Here is a 17434-nt window from a genome sequence, read left to right on the forward strand (position 1 = left end):
ACACACACCAGGGAGCCCAACCACTACAGACCTGTGGCTCTGACTTCTCACTTGATGAAGACCATGGAGTCTCATCCTGCTCCATCTTCGTCCTGTGGTGAGCCCAGCACTAGACACCCTGCAGCTTGCCTACCAGCCCGGCATCGGGGTGGAGGACATTGCCATCTACCTGCAGCACAGATCTCTCTCTCACCTAGAGCAAGCAGGAAACACTGTGAGAGTCATGTTCTTTGACTTCTCCAGTGCTTTCAACACTRTCCAGCCTGCACTGCTGWGAGGGAAGCTGGAGGGAGCCGGAGTGGTCAGGCAGCTGACAGCATGGACCATCGACTACCTCACCAACAGACCACAGTATGTGAGGCTCCACGACTGTGTGTCTGATGTGGTAGTCTGCAGGACGGGAGCACACAGGGCAYGGTCCTCTCACCCTTTCTGTTCAGTCTGTACACGTCAGACTTCARGTACAACTCRGACCACTGCCACCTTCAGAAGTCCTCGGATGATACGGTCATCACTGGATGCGTATCAGACGGGAATGATGAGGAATACAGGGGGGTCATCAGTGACTTTGTTGGCTGGTGTGAGACCAACGCTCTCCAAATCAATGCCAGCAAGACCAAGGAGATGGTCATAGACCTCAGGAGGAAGTCACCCCCCACAGCACCGGTGAACATCCAGGGAAAAGAYRTTGAGACAGTGGACTCTTACAAGTACCTGGGTGTTCACCTCAACAACAAGSTGGACTGGACTACAAACACAGATGTCCTGTATAAGAAGGGCCAGAGCCGACTCCACCTACTGAGGAGAGTGAGGTCCTTCGGTGTCTGCAGGACTCTGTTAAAAACATTCTACGACACGGTGGTAGCATCTGCCATMYTCTATGKAGTGGTCTGCTGGGGGGCTGGATGTACCGAAAGGGACAGGAACAGGATGGACAAATTGGTACGGAGGTCAAGCTCTGTGCTGGGATGTCCTCTGGAGCCTGTGGTTGTGGTGGATGAGAGGAGGATGTAAGCAAAGCTGACAGCCATCATGGACAACCCCCACCACCCTCTGCATGAAACCGTGGGGGAGCTGAGCATCTCCTTCAGTCAGAGACTTAAGATACATTCACACCAAACACGTTTTGAGCATCAGGAGCATCTGGTTTACATGCAAAGTCAATGGTGGACGCGCATCTAGGGGCATTTAGCATCCGAGCAGCGCGTCTGGCGGCATCAGAGCAGTGCGTTTAGGGCTCGACACACGGGGAGCGACAAACTACAGCGATTAACGGCTGTCACCGCAGCCAGGGTGAAACCCGACACACGGGACGCAATAGCGATTGCAGCGTTGCGAATCACGCTCTCAGGTCGCTTGTCTTTGAACCGAACCGTGAATTTCCTGTCTCCTTGCACCCCTAATATATATATATATATGTATATATATATATATTCTGTTTATATACAGAAACGTACACATATACATGTTTATACATAGAAGTATTCTGGACAACTTGTACTTAGCAATTATTACCCATCGAAATTACAGTGTTCATACAGACTTATTTCATACATACTATTCTGTTAAGTTACCGTGTTACTATGTTGTTGATTTTGTGAAGAGATTTTTCTAAGTATTACTGCATCAACATCATTTTGTGGACTAACTTGTACTGATACAGTAAATGTTCTACTGTCTTTTGTTCTTTCTAGGGCCACACCGGGAACGACCAAGGTCAGGCCAGACGGACTCGTYATCAGAACCGACAGAGTTCGAGAGGCAGATGTTATTCACCCTGAAGGCCCAAGAACAACGCCGAAATCGTACCATCTACGAGGATGAATATTCCCTACTGTCATTTCGGTATCCGCCATTTTGCCAAAAACGGAAATGAAATCCGAGCTCCTCCTCGTCTGAATGTGTCTGTCCTCTGCGGACACCGGCAGCAGGATGCGTGCGCTTTGAGATTTTTGGAGGCGCGCAACGCGTTTGGTGCGAATGTAGCATGAAACATCGTCGCTGCAGGATGGAGCGCTTCCGTAGGTCATTCATTCCAACTGCAGTTAGACTGTATAACACATCATGATGTTATCAGTCACTTGGACAATTCACCYRCACTGCCATCACTAATATGCACGTTCATATACATCCATTTTGTACTGAAATTTACGGTGTATATATGTATTTAAATACGCACGTGTTTATGTGTATGTGTATATGTGCACTGGTACATTACTATATATCACATGTGTGTATTGTGGAGTTGTTTTTTATCTTTTATTTATCTTTCATTATTCTTCTCAGCCTCTCCTGTATTAAGCTGCAGTAATGTGCAAATTTCCCCACTGTGGGATCAATAAAGTTTTATCTTATGTCTTATCTCTTACTTTTAATACTTAAGTAGATTTTGTGTCAGAAATTTACTTTTGATCCTTAAGTATAAAAAATATGAGATGCTTTAAGACTTTTACTCAAATAATATTTTTAGAGAAGACTAAATTTTACCAAAGTATTTTTATGATAATAGACTTGTACTTTTACTCAAGTATCACTTTCAGGTACTTTATACAACACTGAAATGAATTTAATTTAAAGAAGGGTCTAAGATGAGTGAAAGTCATGTTTTGGAAAAGAAAAAAAGTTTTAATTTTACTTTGAGCCACTGTTTGAATCAAACAGGCTATAAAACAGTCTCATCATCTACTAAACTAAAGTTAAGCAATTTTTGACAAACTACATATAATTCTTACCAACTGTTTTATGTTTCCAACATCTAGCTATTTTTTAGCCACATCTATATGTAAAACGTGAATGTTAAAAAAGGTTTTTCTCAAACACCTCTGCAGCTCTGATAAATTGTGTTTTAGCCTACTTCCCTGCAAAAAAGCGTCTCCATTGTTCCAAATTTAAAGGAATGTGCTCAATAAATGCTTTTCGTATCAGCAGTAGCACACGTTGAGTGGCACAAACCACAGTGTTTTGCATATGTATTAGATTACATGTAATCAAAGTACTTTCACAGATGAAAACAAAAGAGTGTAAAAGCCTCTTTACTGGGACTTTTTTTTTTGCACAGTACTTAAGCATCTCTACAACTTCACAATGTGATTTGCCACAGCAAATTGTTTACAGACTGGGGAATCAGCAGCAAAAGCAAATCTGCCACACAACAGGCTGATTGTAGCGTGTTTTATCAGTGCATCTGCTTTCCTCGAGCTCAGCAGTGGAATGATCAGAAATCCACATTTGCCTCAGTTTTACAAARGCTTTCTCTCTGTGAACAACAACCGTAAATGTCTCTTCTTCTTCTTTAATTTGCTTGAAAGCCAGTGGGCACTTTTATTCACCACTGTTCTTGCTAAACCACTGATCCAATTTCTATCAGCACAGTGGCAATGCTTTATTTTTTAAAACCCCCTTGGAGGCAGTTGGGAGGTGGAAATTGCTCGCAGGTGCTCACTATAAAATGGTAACAAGGACAGACGGACACAAAGCGCTGTTTGGGTGCTGCGTTCATGAAAGGCCAATCCGCTGATTGGGCTGTCACATTCACAGATGCTGCAATAAAACTAAGCAGGGCAATTACTGTAGATGGGAGGGTGGTGGTGGTGGGGAGTGGGGGCACCAGCAATATGTCCTCCCCTAAAATGCCCTGATGGGAGACAAGGAGACTAAGCAAATGTATCTGTCTGTAATAAGGCTGGGTTTGTTAAAAAAAACAAAACAAAAAAAAAACTGGAACTAATGGGTACAATGTTCTGATGAGCAGAGCTACATCTCACTGGATGGTAATAAAGCTGTCAGGAAATCTGTGTGACTTCCTTCTTTTTCCATCACAGGCTGTCTAATCATTGGGCCCTCAGAATATTAACGCACAGCACTACTATTAAAAAACACTTATCAAATTTTCATCAGAGGGCAGATCAATAGCAGAGTCTGACATACATACATACATACATACATACATACATACATACATACATACATACATACATACATACATACATACATACATAATCTACATCCTTTAAGTGTCATGTGGAGGGTAAAAAAAATTGTCATTTCTCTTTTTAAATAACTACATTGCCATCTAGTGGACAAATTTGGGAACTACACGGGTTAACCTGAATTTTGGTTCTTACGTGTTTTATAAAAAAACATTAACAAAAAGGTCAAACAAAACAGACTTTTTATGTTGGAGGTGTTTTGGRTTCAGAAGTCCAGCCCAGTCCTGGACACAATCAAAGACAGGGTGAGTCAAAAGACGCAGGACACCCTTATTTCAGAAACAAATGTGAACACCCCAACAAGTAAGGGGGGGAGGGGGCGCTATGTTCAAAACATGGCTGCCATCTCAAAAGCTGCCAAATTGGGTAAAAGGTTCAGTTTTTTCAAAGATAGCCCCCCTCACCCTTGCTGGGATTTTCAGATGTCATTGTTTCATTTTTTTGTTTCTAAATGAAAGTGTGTTCTGTGATTTTTAACTCATCCTGTAGATAAGAGATTAGAAGGAAGGGGGAGGAAAAAAAAAACAGTTAAAAAAACTGATAATTTAAGCTTTAATTTTGAGCTCCATCCATATTTTCAGTTTCAGGCTGAGTCATTTCTACCTTCTCCTCTCTGGTTTCATTTAAAAGAGTCGATCATCAGATATTGTCCAAGATTAACCTTCAGGGTGAATATAGCTCGCTAGCAGCCTCACACCGAGGACCTATCCACGTCATCATTTACCCAGAATGCTTTGCGTGTAAATAAAATGGCTCCGTCCGTGTAATATATTTTTAAACTTTTAGTCTAAAAATGACTAAATTAAACATCCTACAGTATTTTTACAGTCTTTATTTTACAGTTAAATGTTTAATCAGATGAAGTCTAATGTTACAACTAATCATGGATCCCTTTAAAAACAGAGCGGCACATGTTAAGGAGCTGAAGTCCTAAACCCTTCATCCAATTTTAATGTGGGTACCCTCAAATGAAAGCTGAATGTCTGGACTTTATGTCCATGTACATTATATAACTATAACTTGAACATGTTTCAGTAAACAGGTAAAAAGACAAAATTTGTGTCAGTGTTCAAATATAAATGGACCTAACTGTATATTTAAAGGTTACAATTGAAACCTGCAATAATCAAGTTTTGGGATTATCTTTTACTACAGCCATTCATAAACCTGATTTTGCTCAATTCCAAACCAAACGACTGGGACGTCTGTAACAAAGCAGCTGATGTTGGAGACATGAATGTCWTTATATGTTGTGACAGTAATAAAAMTATGAGCTGTGGCGCTCGGCTGAAACAGTTTTAGTTGGATGTTTTACAGTAGAAGAAGAAAGCAGCGGATTGGACACACTGTTTTATTTATTTATTTATTTTTGTTTCTCCGTCTCCCTCCTTCATGGTGGGCTTTGGTCCTACAGACCTGGGCCTCCAGCAAATATGAGCTCGAGGGCAGCCTGGATGTCACCATCTGTGGCCTGCAGCGCCCTCAGCATCAGCTCTTCATCCTGGATCCCCATGTCTCTGAGCTGCTGCAGCTGAGACTGCCAACGGCCCTGGCAAACACAAAAAGTCATAAAAAGGGGGGATAATCTTTTTGTCCAAACACCACCTGCTTACCGTTCTGCATATGACTATCCCCGCCGGGCACTGAACACACACTGTGGGTTTCAGTCGGTTAGCTCACCTGGAGAGCGGACATGTTGGTGGCCTGCAGGGCTTGCTGTAGAGCCTGGCTGAAGAGATCATTACTGACCGGTGTTCCAGCTGGCATGGGGGCTGTGCCACTGGAGGGGTCCACCTTCATCAAAGAAAACAACACAAAAATGAAAAGCGGTGATTGGTTCAACGTTGCAGCAAAAGAGAATGCTTAGATTGAGTGCATTTCCTTCAATGAACTCTTCAGGTTTCAGTTTCAGATCTACCTCACCTGACTCGACGTTGTCGGAGTAACGGCACTGCTGTCGGGTGTGCTAGCGAGGGCCAGCGCCGTTGCTAGCTCGCTTTGCGTTATAGGTCGAGGGCCTGTTGCGCCGCTGTGGCCCAGAGACACGGGCCGGACTCCTGCCGAGAGCCCGCCTCGGTTAGAAGGACCCGCCGGGCTGCCCTGTTAAACACGTTCGAGGTGCACCCAGTGTTGCCAACTTAGCCACTTTGTCACTAGATCTAGCGACATTTTTCCCCAAAAAGTCACTAGATTTGTCCGACAAATCTAGACCCGGTGTTTTTAGAGACTTATAGGAGCTTTGGCGACAGCATTTTCCAAGCACTTTTTTCATTTCCTCCTCTGTTCCTCCGCAAGCAGCGAGCGAGGAGGTGAGCCCCTCCCCATTCCTAAAGCTGTCCACTCACTGAAGCCTGCAGCACCCCCAACCCTACCCCCAGCCTCGGCTGAAGTCAGCTGAGAGGAGAGACTGCTGCAAATGAATCACGCATGCGCAAAGCTGCCACTGCTTCTCTGTGGTTTACAAAGCRGGATGTAATATTTATTGTAATGTTTTTCTCTGGTACTCTCTCTCTAACCTAAACCTCTGGACCCAGCTGTGTTTGACTCACAGATCAGTCACTTCACCTCTTCCTCCCTGTGTCTCGTGACATCGAACTGTCTGCATATTAAATTTAAGATTCCCACAAATCCAATTTATGTAGATCTAAGCATTGAACATTGAAGTCATAAAATTAATTTTATTTCTTTAAGTTTAATTGCAGTTCTAAACATATTTATTGTTTTTATTCACGTTTTTTCTCTTCATCATCTCTCCTATAGCTCAGATCACAATTATTGGCAAACATCCAAATATGCAAATTAAGTGATGACGTCATCTAGCGACTTTTAGGACAGCCAATAGGGACTTTTCTTGCTCAGGAGTTGGCAACACTGGGTGCACCAGATAAACAGGGAGCTTTTCAGTGAACGATGCTTGATGCTGAGACTTACAGACTGAAACTCTTCTTCGTCGTCTGACAGGCCTTCAAACATGAAGCCTCCTGCCAAAAAACAAAAACCATAAAAAAGTTTTGAATGATGTTATTTATATATATTTCTGCCTGTTTTAGGTCCTACCTGGCATGTCGCTGTAGGAGCTGGCAGACACGTTGCGAGAAGAGCTGGCACTGGACTGAGCGGGCATGCTGCCTGCCACCGAGTGCAGCACCAAGATGATGGCATTGACCAGAGCCGGGTGGGAACCGATTAATCTTTTTAGGCAGATAACAACAGTAAATATCTTTTTTTTTTCACCGTTTTTGCATATGATTTATCATAAGAGCAACAGAAACAAAATGTACTCACACGTCGAGCATGTTGGGGTCTGTGAACTGCACAAACAGGTCTTTATCTTGAAGCACTCCTATAGATCATTTTCACATGGAAATGTTTAAACTTGCACATGCAATGACACTGAGTGCTATAAAGGGGAATGCAGGACGTCTTACCTAAAGCTATTGGGTCTGACCTGAGCCCAGGTGTAGCTACTATGATCTGATCCAGGGACTCTTTGTTCGTCAGCATTTTATAAACCTAGAAGAAAATAGAGGAAATGCTARTGAGCAGCAGGTGAGTTAGATTTCACTAAATAAAACAATTTCTTTTAATCACTGGTTCTGTGATGGAAATGTAGCCAGCTTTCTAAGCTGAACGTGCTCCTATTAAAGATGAGCTTGGCTGTCTGGGCTCCTGTTCACACACAGCTCTGAAAAGCAGCAAGGTTGATAAACAAGAAGGAAACATCTGTGAACACAGGTGTGACAGGAGGAGAGAAACCCAAAAACCATCTCCAAGCCAAGGAGAATAATCTTCTTACACTGCACTGCTGAAACAAAGATATATTTTTAAAAAAATAAATGCCTCTTTCATTAATGTGCAATTTTGTTGTTTAGTTCTGCTCATTCCTCAGCATTCTTTAAAGCAGAGGYTCTCAAACTGGGGTCCCAGGTCTCCCAGGAGTTCATAAGCTAGAGCTTGGGGGTCCACAAAATAAATTACAATAAATCATTATGTCATAATGTTAAAAAGTGCATTTACAAGGGGACCAATAATTAACCTAAAAATAACTATTATTCTCATGATATTTAATGATTAAAATAGAAGTAAATTATTTTTAATCAGCATGATGTTTTTTGTGGGCATCCTTGAAAATCTTTCACTGCAAAAAATGTCCACCAAACCAAGTTTTAAAATCTTATATCCAGCTAAAAAGTCTTTTTGATCTTGTTTGGAGACTGATTTACTAAACAAGAACTGATTGTGTAAGAAGAATAATCTTGTTTTCAGAATGTGTGAGATTATTTGTCTTGTTAGCCTGAAAATTTGACTCAAATTCAGTCAAAAATGTCTGCCAATGGAGTAAGAAAATTTTACTTAGTAAGATTCTTGAAATACTTAATTTGACTCAATTTTTTCGTATTTCAAGAATCTTACCAAGTAAAATTTTCTTACTCCATTGGCAGACCAACACTAGCCTCTAGAGGAGCCAAATGTCTGGCTCACTGCTGCCAACTAGTGGTCAGAGGCTGAACTACAACATAAAAATGAACGGCTGGCAGGAAAGTCGATATTTTAAACCATAATAAAAACATCGATACAGGGCTTTAGAATATTGATACAGTAGTGGGAAATGAAATATCGCGATATTTCAGTGTATCGATATTTTCTTACACCCCTACTGAAAGTTATTGGGTTTGAGATACTGTGTTATTAAATCTGTTAGCTGCAAATGTAGATGTTTATGGCTGAAATATGACTTTTCCCCCAGATGTTGGACATTCAATAATTGTACTGTAAAGGTAAGCCCAATTATTTAAAAAAATGAGTAAAATTATCTTATTTTGAACGAGAGACAAGACTTAAAACYGTTTAGAATTAGTAAAAACAAACAAAAACTGCAGAACAGAATCTATACAGAAAAAAATCAATATCTGAGTGGTCTGCATGTTATTTTTTTTAGTACAAAGAAAGGTAATTTTATTAGTAAAACTGTTTGCTGACATCAGAAACCTAACAAAGTCTGAAATTTCCAAGTCCTCGCTGATATTCCAGAGTATTTCCATGAGACCGGGACTGAAAGCCTGGGCAGAATTACATGGCCTAACAAAACTTTATTTACTCCTGAGCAATTCTGAAAACACAAAATCAGACAAAACTTCACAATAACAAAGTTTGATGAAGGAGTCTACTCTAATTAATGCTATAAACAAACCCAGTAAGCTGCAGACTCAGACTTGACATTAATATCACTGTTCCTAATTTAGCAGCTGTGCTGCTGGATTTAAATATGCCAACTCTGTAAAAAAAAAGAAATCTCTCAGTTTTTACGGTTGAATGAAGTTTCAACATTAATCCCACATGTATGCTGACCTTCTTCACTTCCTTTTGTCTCATCTGATCTGGTCTTGCTCAGTTGTTTACGTTTGTATTCATCTATTCTCTCTCACCAACCTGAGGCTTAAGATGAGAGCAGCTGCTCTTGTGTCTGATCTGCCGCTAAAGCAACAGGACATAAACTCTCCTCCACCGCATCTGAAGCCAAGAACAAACAGCTGCTGCTCACCATGTGCAAAATACACTTGTGCCAGAAATAGACAGTAAAGGATACCAGGTATTTTTAATCACGCGTCTTGATTAAATGCAGATGAACCCAAGCGTAGCTGTTTGTTACACACTTCATGTGTTCACTATCTGGAGGAGGAGCTTAGGAGTACAAAGAATCTTCTCCTGGACATACGTTCATTTGTCTTGCAGTGACTTTTCTTTGGCTCTTAAAATGCACACAAGTAAACTCCAAATGTGTGTGCAGTACCTGCAGATCATTGCCAACATGAAACTCAGAGTACAGAGCAGATACAAACGAACTGATCAGGAACACTGGTTGGCTTGTGATAAAAAATAATACTGCGATAAACACAAAAAGTATGGGTTCAGTTCACTCACCGAGTCTCTGTAGGCAGAGTTGAGAGAATGAAGAGCAGCATGAAAAACCCTGAACTCCCTCGCTGCAGTTGCTCTGTTTACAGGCTCTAAACAGGAAAACACACAAACACGCTCTCAGAATTAGGCTTGTAACACACAGCTGAATCATTTTTCTGTATTTAAGTGAAATKCAAGAACTCCCACAGACCTGGACTGTTCTCTGGCTCTGGCCATGTCTTTTTAAGAATATGTAAAGTGGATCCTGGCTGAACCCCGCAGGCGTCCARCGTCAAATCATCCTTTAGTTTCCGACCACAGTGAACCAACTCTGATGAAAACACAGGACACTTTTAAGGGATAAYATGCGTGTACATTCTTTACTGTGATAAAATACAATGTGATCATTCATTCATTCATACCAGAGCTACACACACAAACACAAAACATCTCCTTCACGGTTTATTTTCTATTGTTGACACACCTATTAGTTCAGGATCTGGGACAGAATCTGGGAGCTGAGCTGCTACAAGCTGCTTCAGTGTGGCCACTCTGTATCCTCCAGGGGGGACATCTCCTGGCATCATCTCTGGGAAGTGGAAGGTGGACTTGGGCTGATCCACCAGCTTCAGAGAAAGGTGCCAGTCTGAGGAGGTCATCCCGACTGTGTGACAGAGAAAGATCAGTTTTAATCAGACTCGTTAAAAGTTATAGGCTAGATTTGGGTCCATGTTGGACGGTAGCTGCTAACAACGTAATATATCAGTGCACCAAGAACCAGACGTTATACGATACGACGATGCGTCACATTTGCTAAAGACATCAGAATATTTCACGTGCTGTAAATGATTAGGATTCTTTAATTATTCCTAAGTAGCATATAAAACTAATATTATAGATTAAAGTCAATATAGCGGAGGACGAATAGCAAAAAAGAACGCACGCTCACCTTTTATTGTTGACTGTCAACTCACTTCCTGCTTTTGGTCACATGGTCTACGTTGCGTTTAAGTGCTTTGTTTTCGCGACGGATTTTTCAGTTACCGCTGACTTCTTGAGGATTTCAACATTTTTCTATCTTTTTTCATATGACGACTTTAATCTCGTAACATTACGACTTTATTCTCAGATTTATTCTCAGATTTACAGATTCTTCTTGTTGTTATTATTACTAATAATAATCCATTTTGAATAAATGTTTGCAGCTCGTTTGTTTGAGTGGTTTAGAAGCCCCCCACTCTGTGTCCACTAAACAGTTAAGCAGTGTGGGGGTCGGTCCTGAGTTCGGCTCCGTATGACATCAGAACTGGACAAAGCAACAAGGAGTGGTTTCTTTGAGGAGAAGCGACCCAGAATCAACGAAAAAAACCAAAACAGATCAAGAGTGTTCCTTCTAGGTTTAGCATCAGTTACAATCAAAGTGTGCGGGTTTTCACTGAGACTTTTATTGCGACAGGAATGATCCGCTGTAGAAAATAAACAACACCGTCTGGACACAACAGAAGAGTCACCACAGCCGTTTTATCGGTGAGTTTTAACTTTCATTTAATGTTGAAATAAGAAAAAAAAAAGCTGCAAGAATAAACTCGTTTATGAAGACGACGGAAAACTATCGGTTATCTGAGAAAACAGCAACAGCTGCGGAGGAGTGAAAACTCAAAAAAGTGCTAAATTCTCCTTATAAGTCAGTTCTCTGGCTCTAGAGACACATTTTAGTTTAGTTTCCTCACTTTGAATAAAAACTCAGGCCCCGTTAACCTTCACCGTGCACATTTCATGAGATGGAGCTAAGCTAACGTTATGACTGAAGCAAACTGCGCCCTCATTTCACTCAAACATTTGCTCTGAAGCTGCTTCATTATAAAAGTTGTGCTTTTTCTGCATCATAAGCAGCTCAATTGAAAAACGCTAAATKTCACACTCAGCTAATACTGACAGAAGGTAGAAGCCGTGGCTGCCCACTGTCTTAACGGTACAGGGCTTTAATGAAGCTAATTAGWAACACCTGGGTTAATTACACTGCGAAGTGAATCATTCAATATGCTACATTTAGCTCATTGGAGAGCTACGCTGATGATTAGGTTAATAAAACTGCTAACTAAACTTTCAGAGGTTTTTAATAAAAGTAAAACTTTTATGCTGCTCCTCAGGCATAAAACTTCCTTGGAAGTTTACGGAGCTCATCCTCTCAGTTTGGTGAGCTAATGTATGATTTAATTAAGCAATATATTAAATGACCTGACTAAAATGAACCCAGTCATTCTTAAAAAGGAGTCATTAAAGTTTGGTTACTGCTGCTGTGTGAATGTAAGGGGCTCTCTGGGTGGGTTGGAGATGCTCCTATCCTCAATGGGCCGGTGGTTGTGAAGAACAAAACCCAATGCTAATGAGATATTTGAGCTCTTAAATTAAACTTTATTATAGGTGGTGGGAAAAAAAAACCTGTTGGAAAGGCACAATTTCTGAGATTTCTCTGAACAACAAAGGAGTTAAACATAGAGCTATTTTTAAATTTAACAAAGTGCAACATCAAAAGTCTTTTGTCTATTCTTTTGCGGTCTATGTCATGATGAAACAAAATGACTCATATACACTGACAGCTATTCTCTAAAATAAATCCAGACCATCACATTCTCTTTCAGGGACCTTTTCTTTATAATAAAGGGCTTTTAAATGGCAGGGATAATTCTGAAATGTAAATAGGGCCTACCTACCTAACACATTGTTTTAACTTCACGGCTTCTTTTTATTTGTAGTTGGTCAGGTTGTTTTAATCTCTGACACTGAACTGAGGGATAAAAAAAAACCTTGCATGCTGACACAGGGTCTGTAAACGTTTTGAGTCATTCAGTGGAAACCCCTCTGACTGCTTCCTGGTGTCTCAGCAGCCTGAGTCAGACTGCGGTTTTATACTGTTGGCACATTTCACCTCGCACTATCCTCAAAAATATATCCAGGGAGAGAATAGTTGAGGTATCCATCTGTTTTTTTTTTTTCTCACTGAATATTTATTCCTGCTTTTCCATCCCTGCACCGTCAGTGAATAACATATATGTGTCTTTATTTCTGCAGAGGTTAGATATTTAGGGGATTTCTTGACTTTTTTCCCCCTCTTTAAACAAGTCTTTTAGACTAGTGGTGAGCAGAGCTGTGTTGAATCCAAACTCCTGCCCACATCCTCTCTGCTGAAGCCATAAAAGGACAGATAAAAAAAAAAAGGTTCAGATTTGGCCATGAGGTGGCGCCACAGAGCTGAAAGTTCATGGCTCCAAATCACAGCAGCTGATCTGCTGAACTTGTGCCATGTGGTGTGTACATTTAGTTTTACTTGCTTAGTTGCTTTGAGGAATTTCGGGTGTTTGAATTCAAGCACTGACTTTTTAATTTTACACTTAAATTACACATGACCTTGACTACATTTTGAAAATGTAGTTTACATTTATAAAGGTTCTTTTGTTCAGTGTCAATGTGATAAAGTCTCTGAAATCTCAACTGAAGAAGTTTTCATGTAATTTTAATTATTTTTGCATACAAAGTAGGGCTGTCAAATGATTAATATTTTTAATTCGATTAATCCTGAAGTAGCTGTGAATTAATTGTGATTAATCTTAAATTCAATATACATTTCTATTGTATATTGATAAAATAAATTACTTGAGTTATTACTTAGTTTTTAATGTTTTTATTTAGAAAACAAAATTGATGCTTAGACATGTTTTTTGAATACAAAACAGGACCTAAAAAGTGCTCCAAACATATTTGAATTCTGTGCAGAATAATGGTTAAATCAAGAATTCAAGGATTTTCATTCCAAATGAGTACTACATGAGGGATGAAAGATAGATACTAAGGTCACAGTTATCAGCAAAACATAAATAAATAAAATAAAATAAGCCATAAGAAGACAAAAAGAAAAAAAACTGTACATAATGGTTTTATTTGTTTTATTTATTTAACCTTTATTTATCCAGGTAAACTGTTTGAGAACCACTTCTCATTTACAAACATGACCTGGCATGCACTGAGTGCATTGCAATAAACAAACCTACATATTCAGCCACAGTAAAGTGATTGTAATTTTGTTTTGATCAAGGTCTTTTTTTATAATTTTTTTTAACAAACCACAAAAAAGAACAGACTCACAAAAACACAAAACAAAACACACACACCCAAAATCCCTCCCATCCCTCCCCTCCTATATTGGATCCACTGAAACAACAAAAATCGATCTTGTATTCATACAAGTGATACAATGAACAGGTTTGTGTATAATGAAACAATATTTAACCTTTACACAAAATTATCTGCYGAAATTTTTTCTACATAAGATATAAATGGCTGCCAAATGTCAAAATATTTGTTTACAGATCCCTTAACAGTATATCTAATCTTCTCTAAATGAATGTAAGACATAATTTCTCTTAACCAATGACCATATACTGGAGGATGTGGATCCTTCCATCGAAGAAGAATAAGTCTTCTAGCCAGTAGAGAGCAGAAAGCTAACACCGTCCTCTGATGTTCACTGAGGGAAGCTTCTGCTGGAGCCACCCCAAAGAGAGAGATGAATGGTGAWRGATGAACAGTTCGTCCAAATAGTCCTGAAAAGGTATCAAAGATGTCTTGCCAGTATCCATGTAGCTTAGGACAGGACCAGAATGTGTGCAGAAGTGTGGCAGGAGATTGTTTACAACGATCACACGTCGAATCCAAGTCCTTTTTGAATTTACACAATCTGTCCTTAGACCAGTGTAGACGATGTACTACCTTGAATTGAACTATAACATGTTTCACACATATTGAGGATGAATATATATTTTGAATTTTTTTTGCCAAACTGTGTCTGGTATGGATTCCTCCAAGTCCATAAAATGATTGTAAATTTTAATCGTGATTAAAAATTTTAATTTATGCCCATGCAGCACTAAAATTAATCAGAGTTAACTCAATTAATTTCACAGCCCTAATACAAAGTGATGCTATTCATCAGTAAAGGGTTGTTAGACTAACTGGATAGAATAATCATGATGACTTCATGATCCTGGCTTCACTGTCATCCAAAATACAAATTTAAGTTTTTAGTTAGACAAATAGTGACAGTGTAGCCAATATCTCATAAACATCAGATTTATTTGAAGTTAGAAATAGTTTTGGGAAAAAATCCTATTGTGTACAATTAATCATCAGAAAGACTGTCAATAATTATTATTTGCCATTTTGCAATTACTGCATTTAGTGCCACACGATGACATATTTTTGTGTGTGACACACTCTCACTATCAAGTACGCATTGTGAGTCTGTGGCATATGGTGTGATTAAAGATGTGCTGCCACTCCACATTGTGGAAAAGTTGGGTTTCAGTTCACAGCTAAGAAGTTAGTTTGACTGATGATTTATAACTGATTTAGAGTCCAAAATATGCGAGCGCAATTATCATCTATTAATCATAATCATATTCGTTGTCGGCTATATGATACAATTAATTGTGATTAATTTCTTGGCCAATATTGCCAATATCAGCTTCTGATGAAAGAGAACCCTGAGCAAGTCAAAGAAAAGACTTCACCTTCAGAGAAACCTTCAAATATGTCTACGTGTTGCTGTTCAACATAGACTCATCTCAGTTCCTCAAACGTTTCCAAAGTAACAAATAAAATGCTCCACCGAGTTAATTACCCTCTAGTCAACACATCTTGTCATGATTTTATCCTTGTATACTTATAATGTTCATTCCTCTCAGATGTGATGTGGTTTTTTTGCCCCACAGTGCTGTGTATGAAGATCTGCTGCTTGAATCAACCTTGAAGCGCCATGCTGGCCCTCCTGCTGCCTGCAATGCTGGCCGTCCAAGCAATGGGTGGGTGTCGCCTCTGCAAGTGGTCTACCATTAGATCTGAGTCACCGCAATGGGAAATAATTCTGCTTGTTAGACATTCTACCCCGCAGAGCCTTGTAGTCTGCTCACTTCAAAGGCTTCATTGGGCTAAACATCAGTTCAAATTAGGCTACTCCCAGATATAATGTGCCTGTAGTTGAGGAGTCATAAACTTCACTGTTTAAGCTCTATCCACATAAGTCTACAGAGAGGTTTATTTATTTATTTTTTATTTTCACGTGTCCTGCGATGGGCCATTTTTCACAGGAATTCCTTTGAGTTTTGTCTTCTCAAAGTGTTGAATGACACAGGGATGTCTTTAAAAAATCTCCATTCTTTATAATTCAGCTCGCAAAACACAACAGCTTTGACCTTTTCCAAAGAGGTGCTGCAGGGAGGCCTGAACGAGGCCCCCGATGGAAAATCGCTGGAAGCGCAGTTTTTCTGCCGTGACTCAGGGAGCGCAGTGAGGACACCATCCTCTCATATTTATAACTCGGAGAAGTGGTTGTGGCACTGGTTGATGTTGCAACTGAGAATTCATAGCTCACACACTCCAAAGTTTTACTTCGGTGGAAGCAGGCTCTGAAAAGAACTGGTGTCATCATAAAAAGGAAACAAATAGCCTGTGGGCTGGTTTGATAGCATCTCATGACAGTGTAAATAAAAAAGGAAACTGAGCGTGTCAACACAGGGACGAAAAACGCATATTTTTTAACACCAGCTTTTTTTTTCTCCCTAGTGTGCAGCTGACACATAATGCTAATGCAAATGTTGYTGTAGCTATGGCCTGGGGTGGAAGAAGAAAAAATAGCTCTTAAAGTTTAAAAGCGTGATATGAAAACATTGGCATGCTTTTGCCAACACACAAAGCCCAAAACAACTTTAATTTTTACATTTCTAAATACTGTAATTTAAAAAAAAACTGTTTTTTTTTTCTCTGGTTGAGCTGGCTCATCTTCCTGTTGGCCATCAGTTGCACATATCAGTCCTGACTCAGTGGACCTAAGTGTCTTCAGTGGTTCATTAGGGACCTATTCTCTCGCAGCACAAATGGGCTTGCGGCCTGCTCATTACTTGCTGTCTGGCATCCTCTGCCTAACTCGCTCCCCTCACCACGGGGGAAGATGGGAAGGAGGCGGCGTGGACTGATGGAGCTCTTTAACTCACAGGTAATGGGCTATTGTAGCTCACACAATGATTCACTTTCTCTCTGCTAACTGGAGCACTAAGTGAATTAGTGGGAGTCTGGTTTGATACTATAGACTTCCCCTGGTACACAGCATAATGATACAAAAACATCTGCATTGGGGAGTGTTTTAATTAAATATAACTTAATGTGGCAAAAATTCAAAGGAACTTCAGGTGCCTTTCTATATAAGACAGATTGAGTCATTCATCTGGAATCCAATGGCCTGTGATCGACAGCACATCTTATTTTGGTTCATTTAAACAGTAAATCCAAGAGTAATTGTCTAGATAGCCAATTATAAGTTGCTTAGATACAGTAGGTAAAATAAGTATTGAACACGTCACCATTTTTCTCAGTAAATATATTACTAGAGGTGCTAATGACATGAAATTTTCACCAGATGTTGGTAACAACCCAAGAATGGCACAGGGAAAAAGTATTGAACACATGAAGAAAGGGAGGTGTAAAAAGGCATGGAA

General features: G+C 40.0%; 2 protein-coding genes across 2 annotated transcripts in view; one reads left to right on the forward strand and one right to left on the reverse strand.

The window, feature by feature from the left end:
• cd276 (CD276 molecule) overlaps positions 1-17434 on the forward strand; it is a gene marked incomplete in the record, with an annotated part of 90912 nt that overhangs the window by 6480 nt on the left and 66998 nt on the right. Inside the window, 2 exon segments of the mRNA XM_014023625.1 lie at positions 11227-11414; positions 15656-15745. Of these exon segments, the coding sequence (XP_013879079.1) occupies positions 15700-15745 (46 nt within the window).
• On the reverse strand, positions 5327-10924 carry LOC106528454 (ubiquitin-like protein 7). The gene is made up of 11 exons (XM_014023624.1): positions 10837-10924; positions 10372-10551; positions 10099-10218; positions 9912-9997; positions 7418-7502; positions 7275-7332; positions 7047-7180; positions 6921-6970; positions 5913-6089; positions 5670-5783; positions 5327-5538 (listed from the first exon to the last, which is right to left on the reverse strand). Exons 2-11 carry the CDS (start codon positions 10544-10546, stop codon positions 5398-5400), a joined length of 1140 nt encoding a protein of 379 aa, XP_013879078.1. The 5' UTR covers positions 10547-10551; positions 10837-10924; the 3' UTR covers positions 5327-5397.

The sequence above is a fragment of the Austrofundulus limnaeus genome, unplaced genomic scaffold, assembly GCF_001266775.1.
Source record: "Austrofundulus limnaeus strain Quisiro unplaced genomic scaffold, Austrofundulus_limnaeus-1.0 Scaffold381, whole genome shotgun sequence".
NCBI classification, from domain to species: domain Eukaryota; kingdom Metazoa; phylum Chordata; class Actinopteri; order Cyprinodontiformes; family Rivulidae; genus Austrofundulus; species Austrofundulus limnaeus.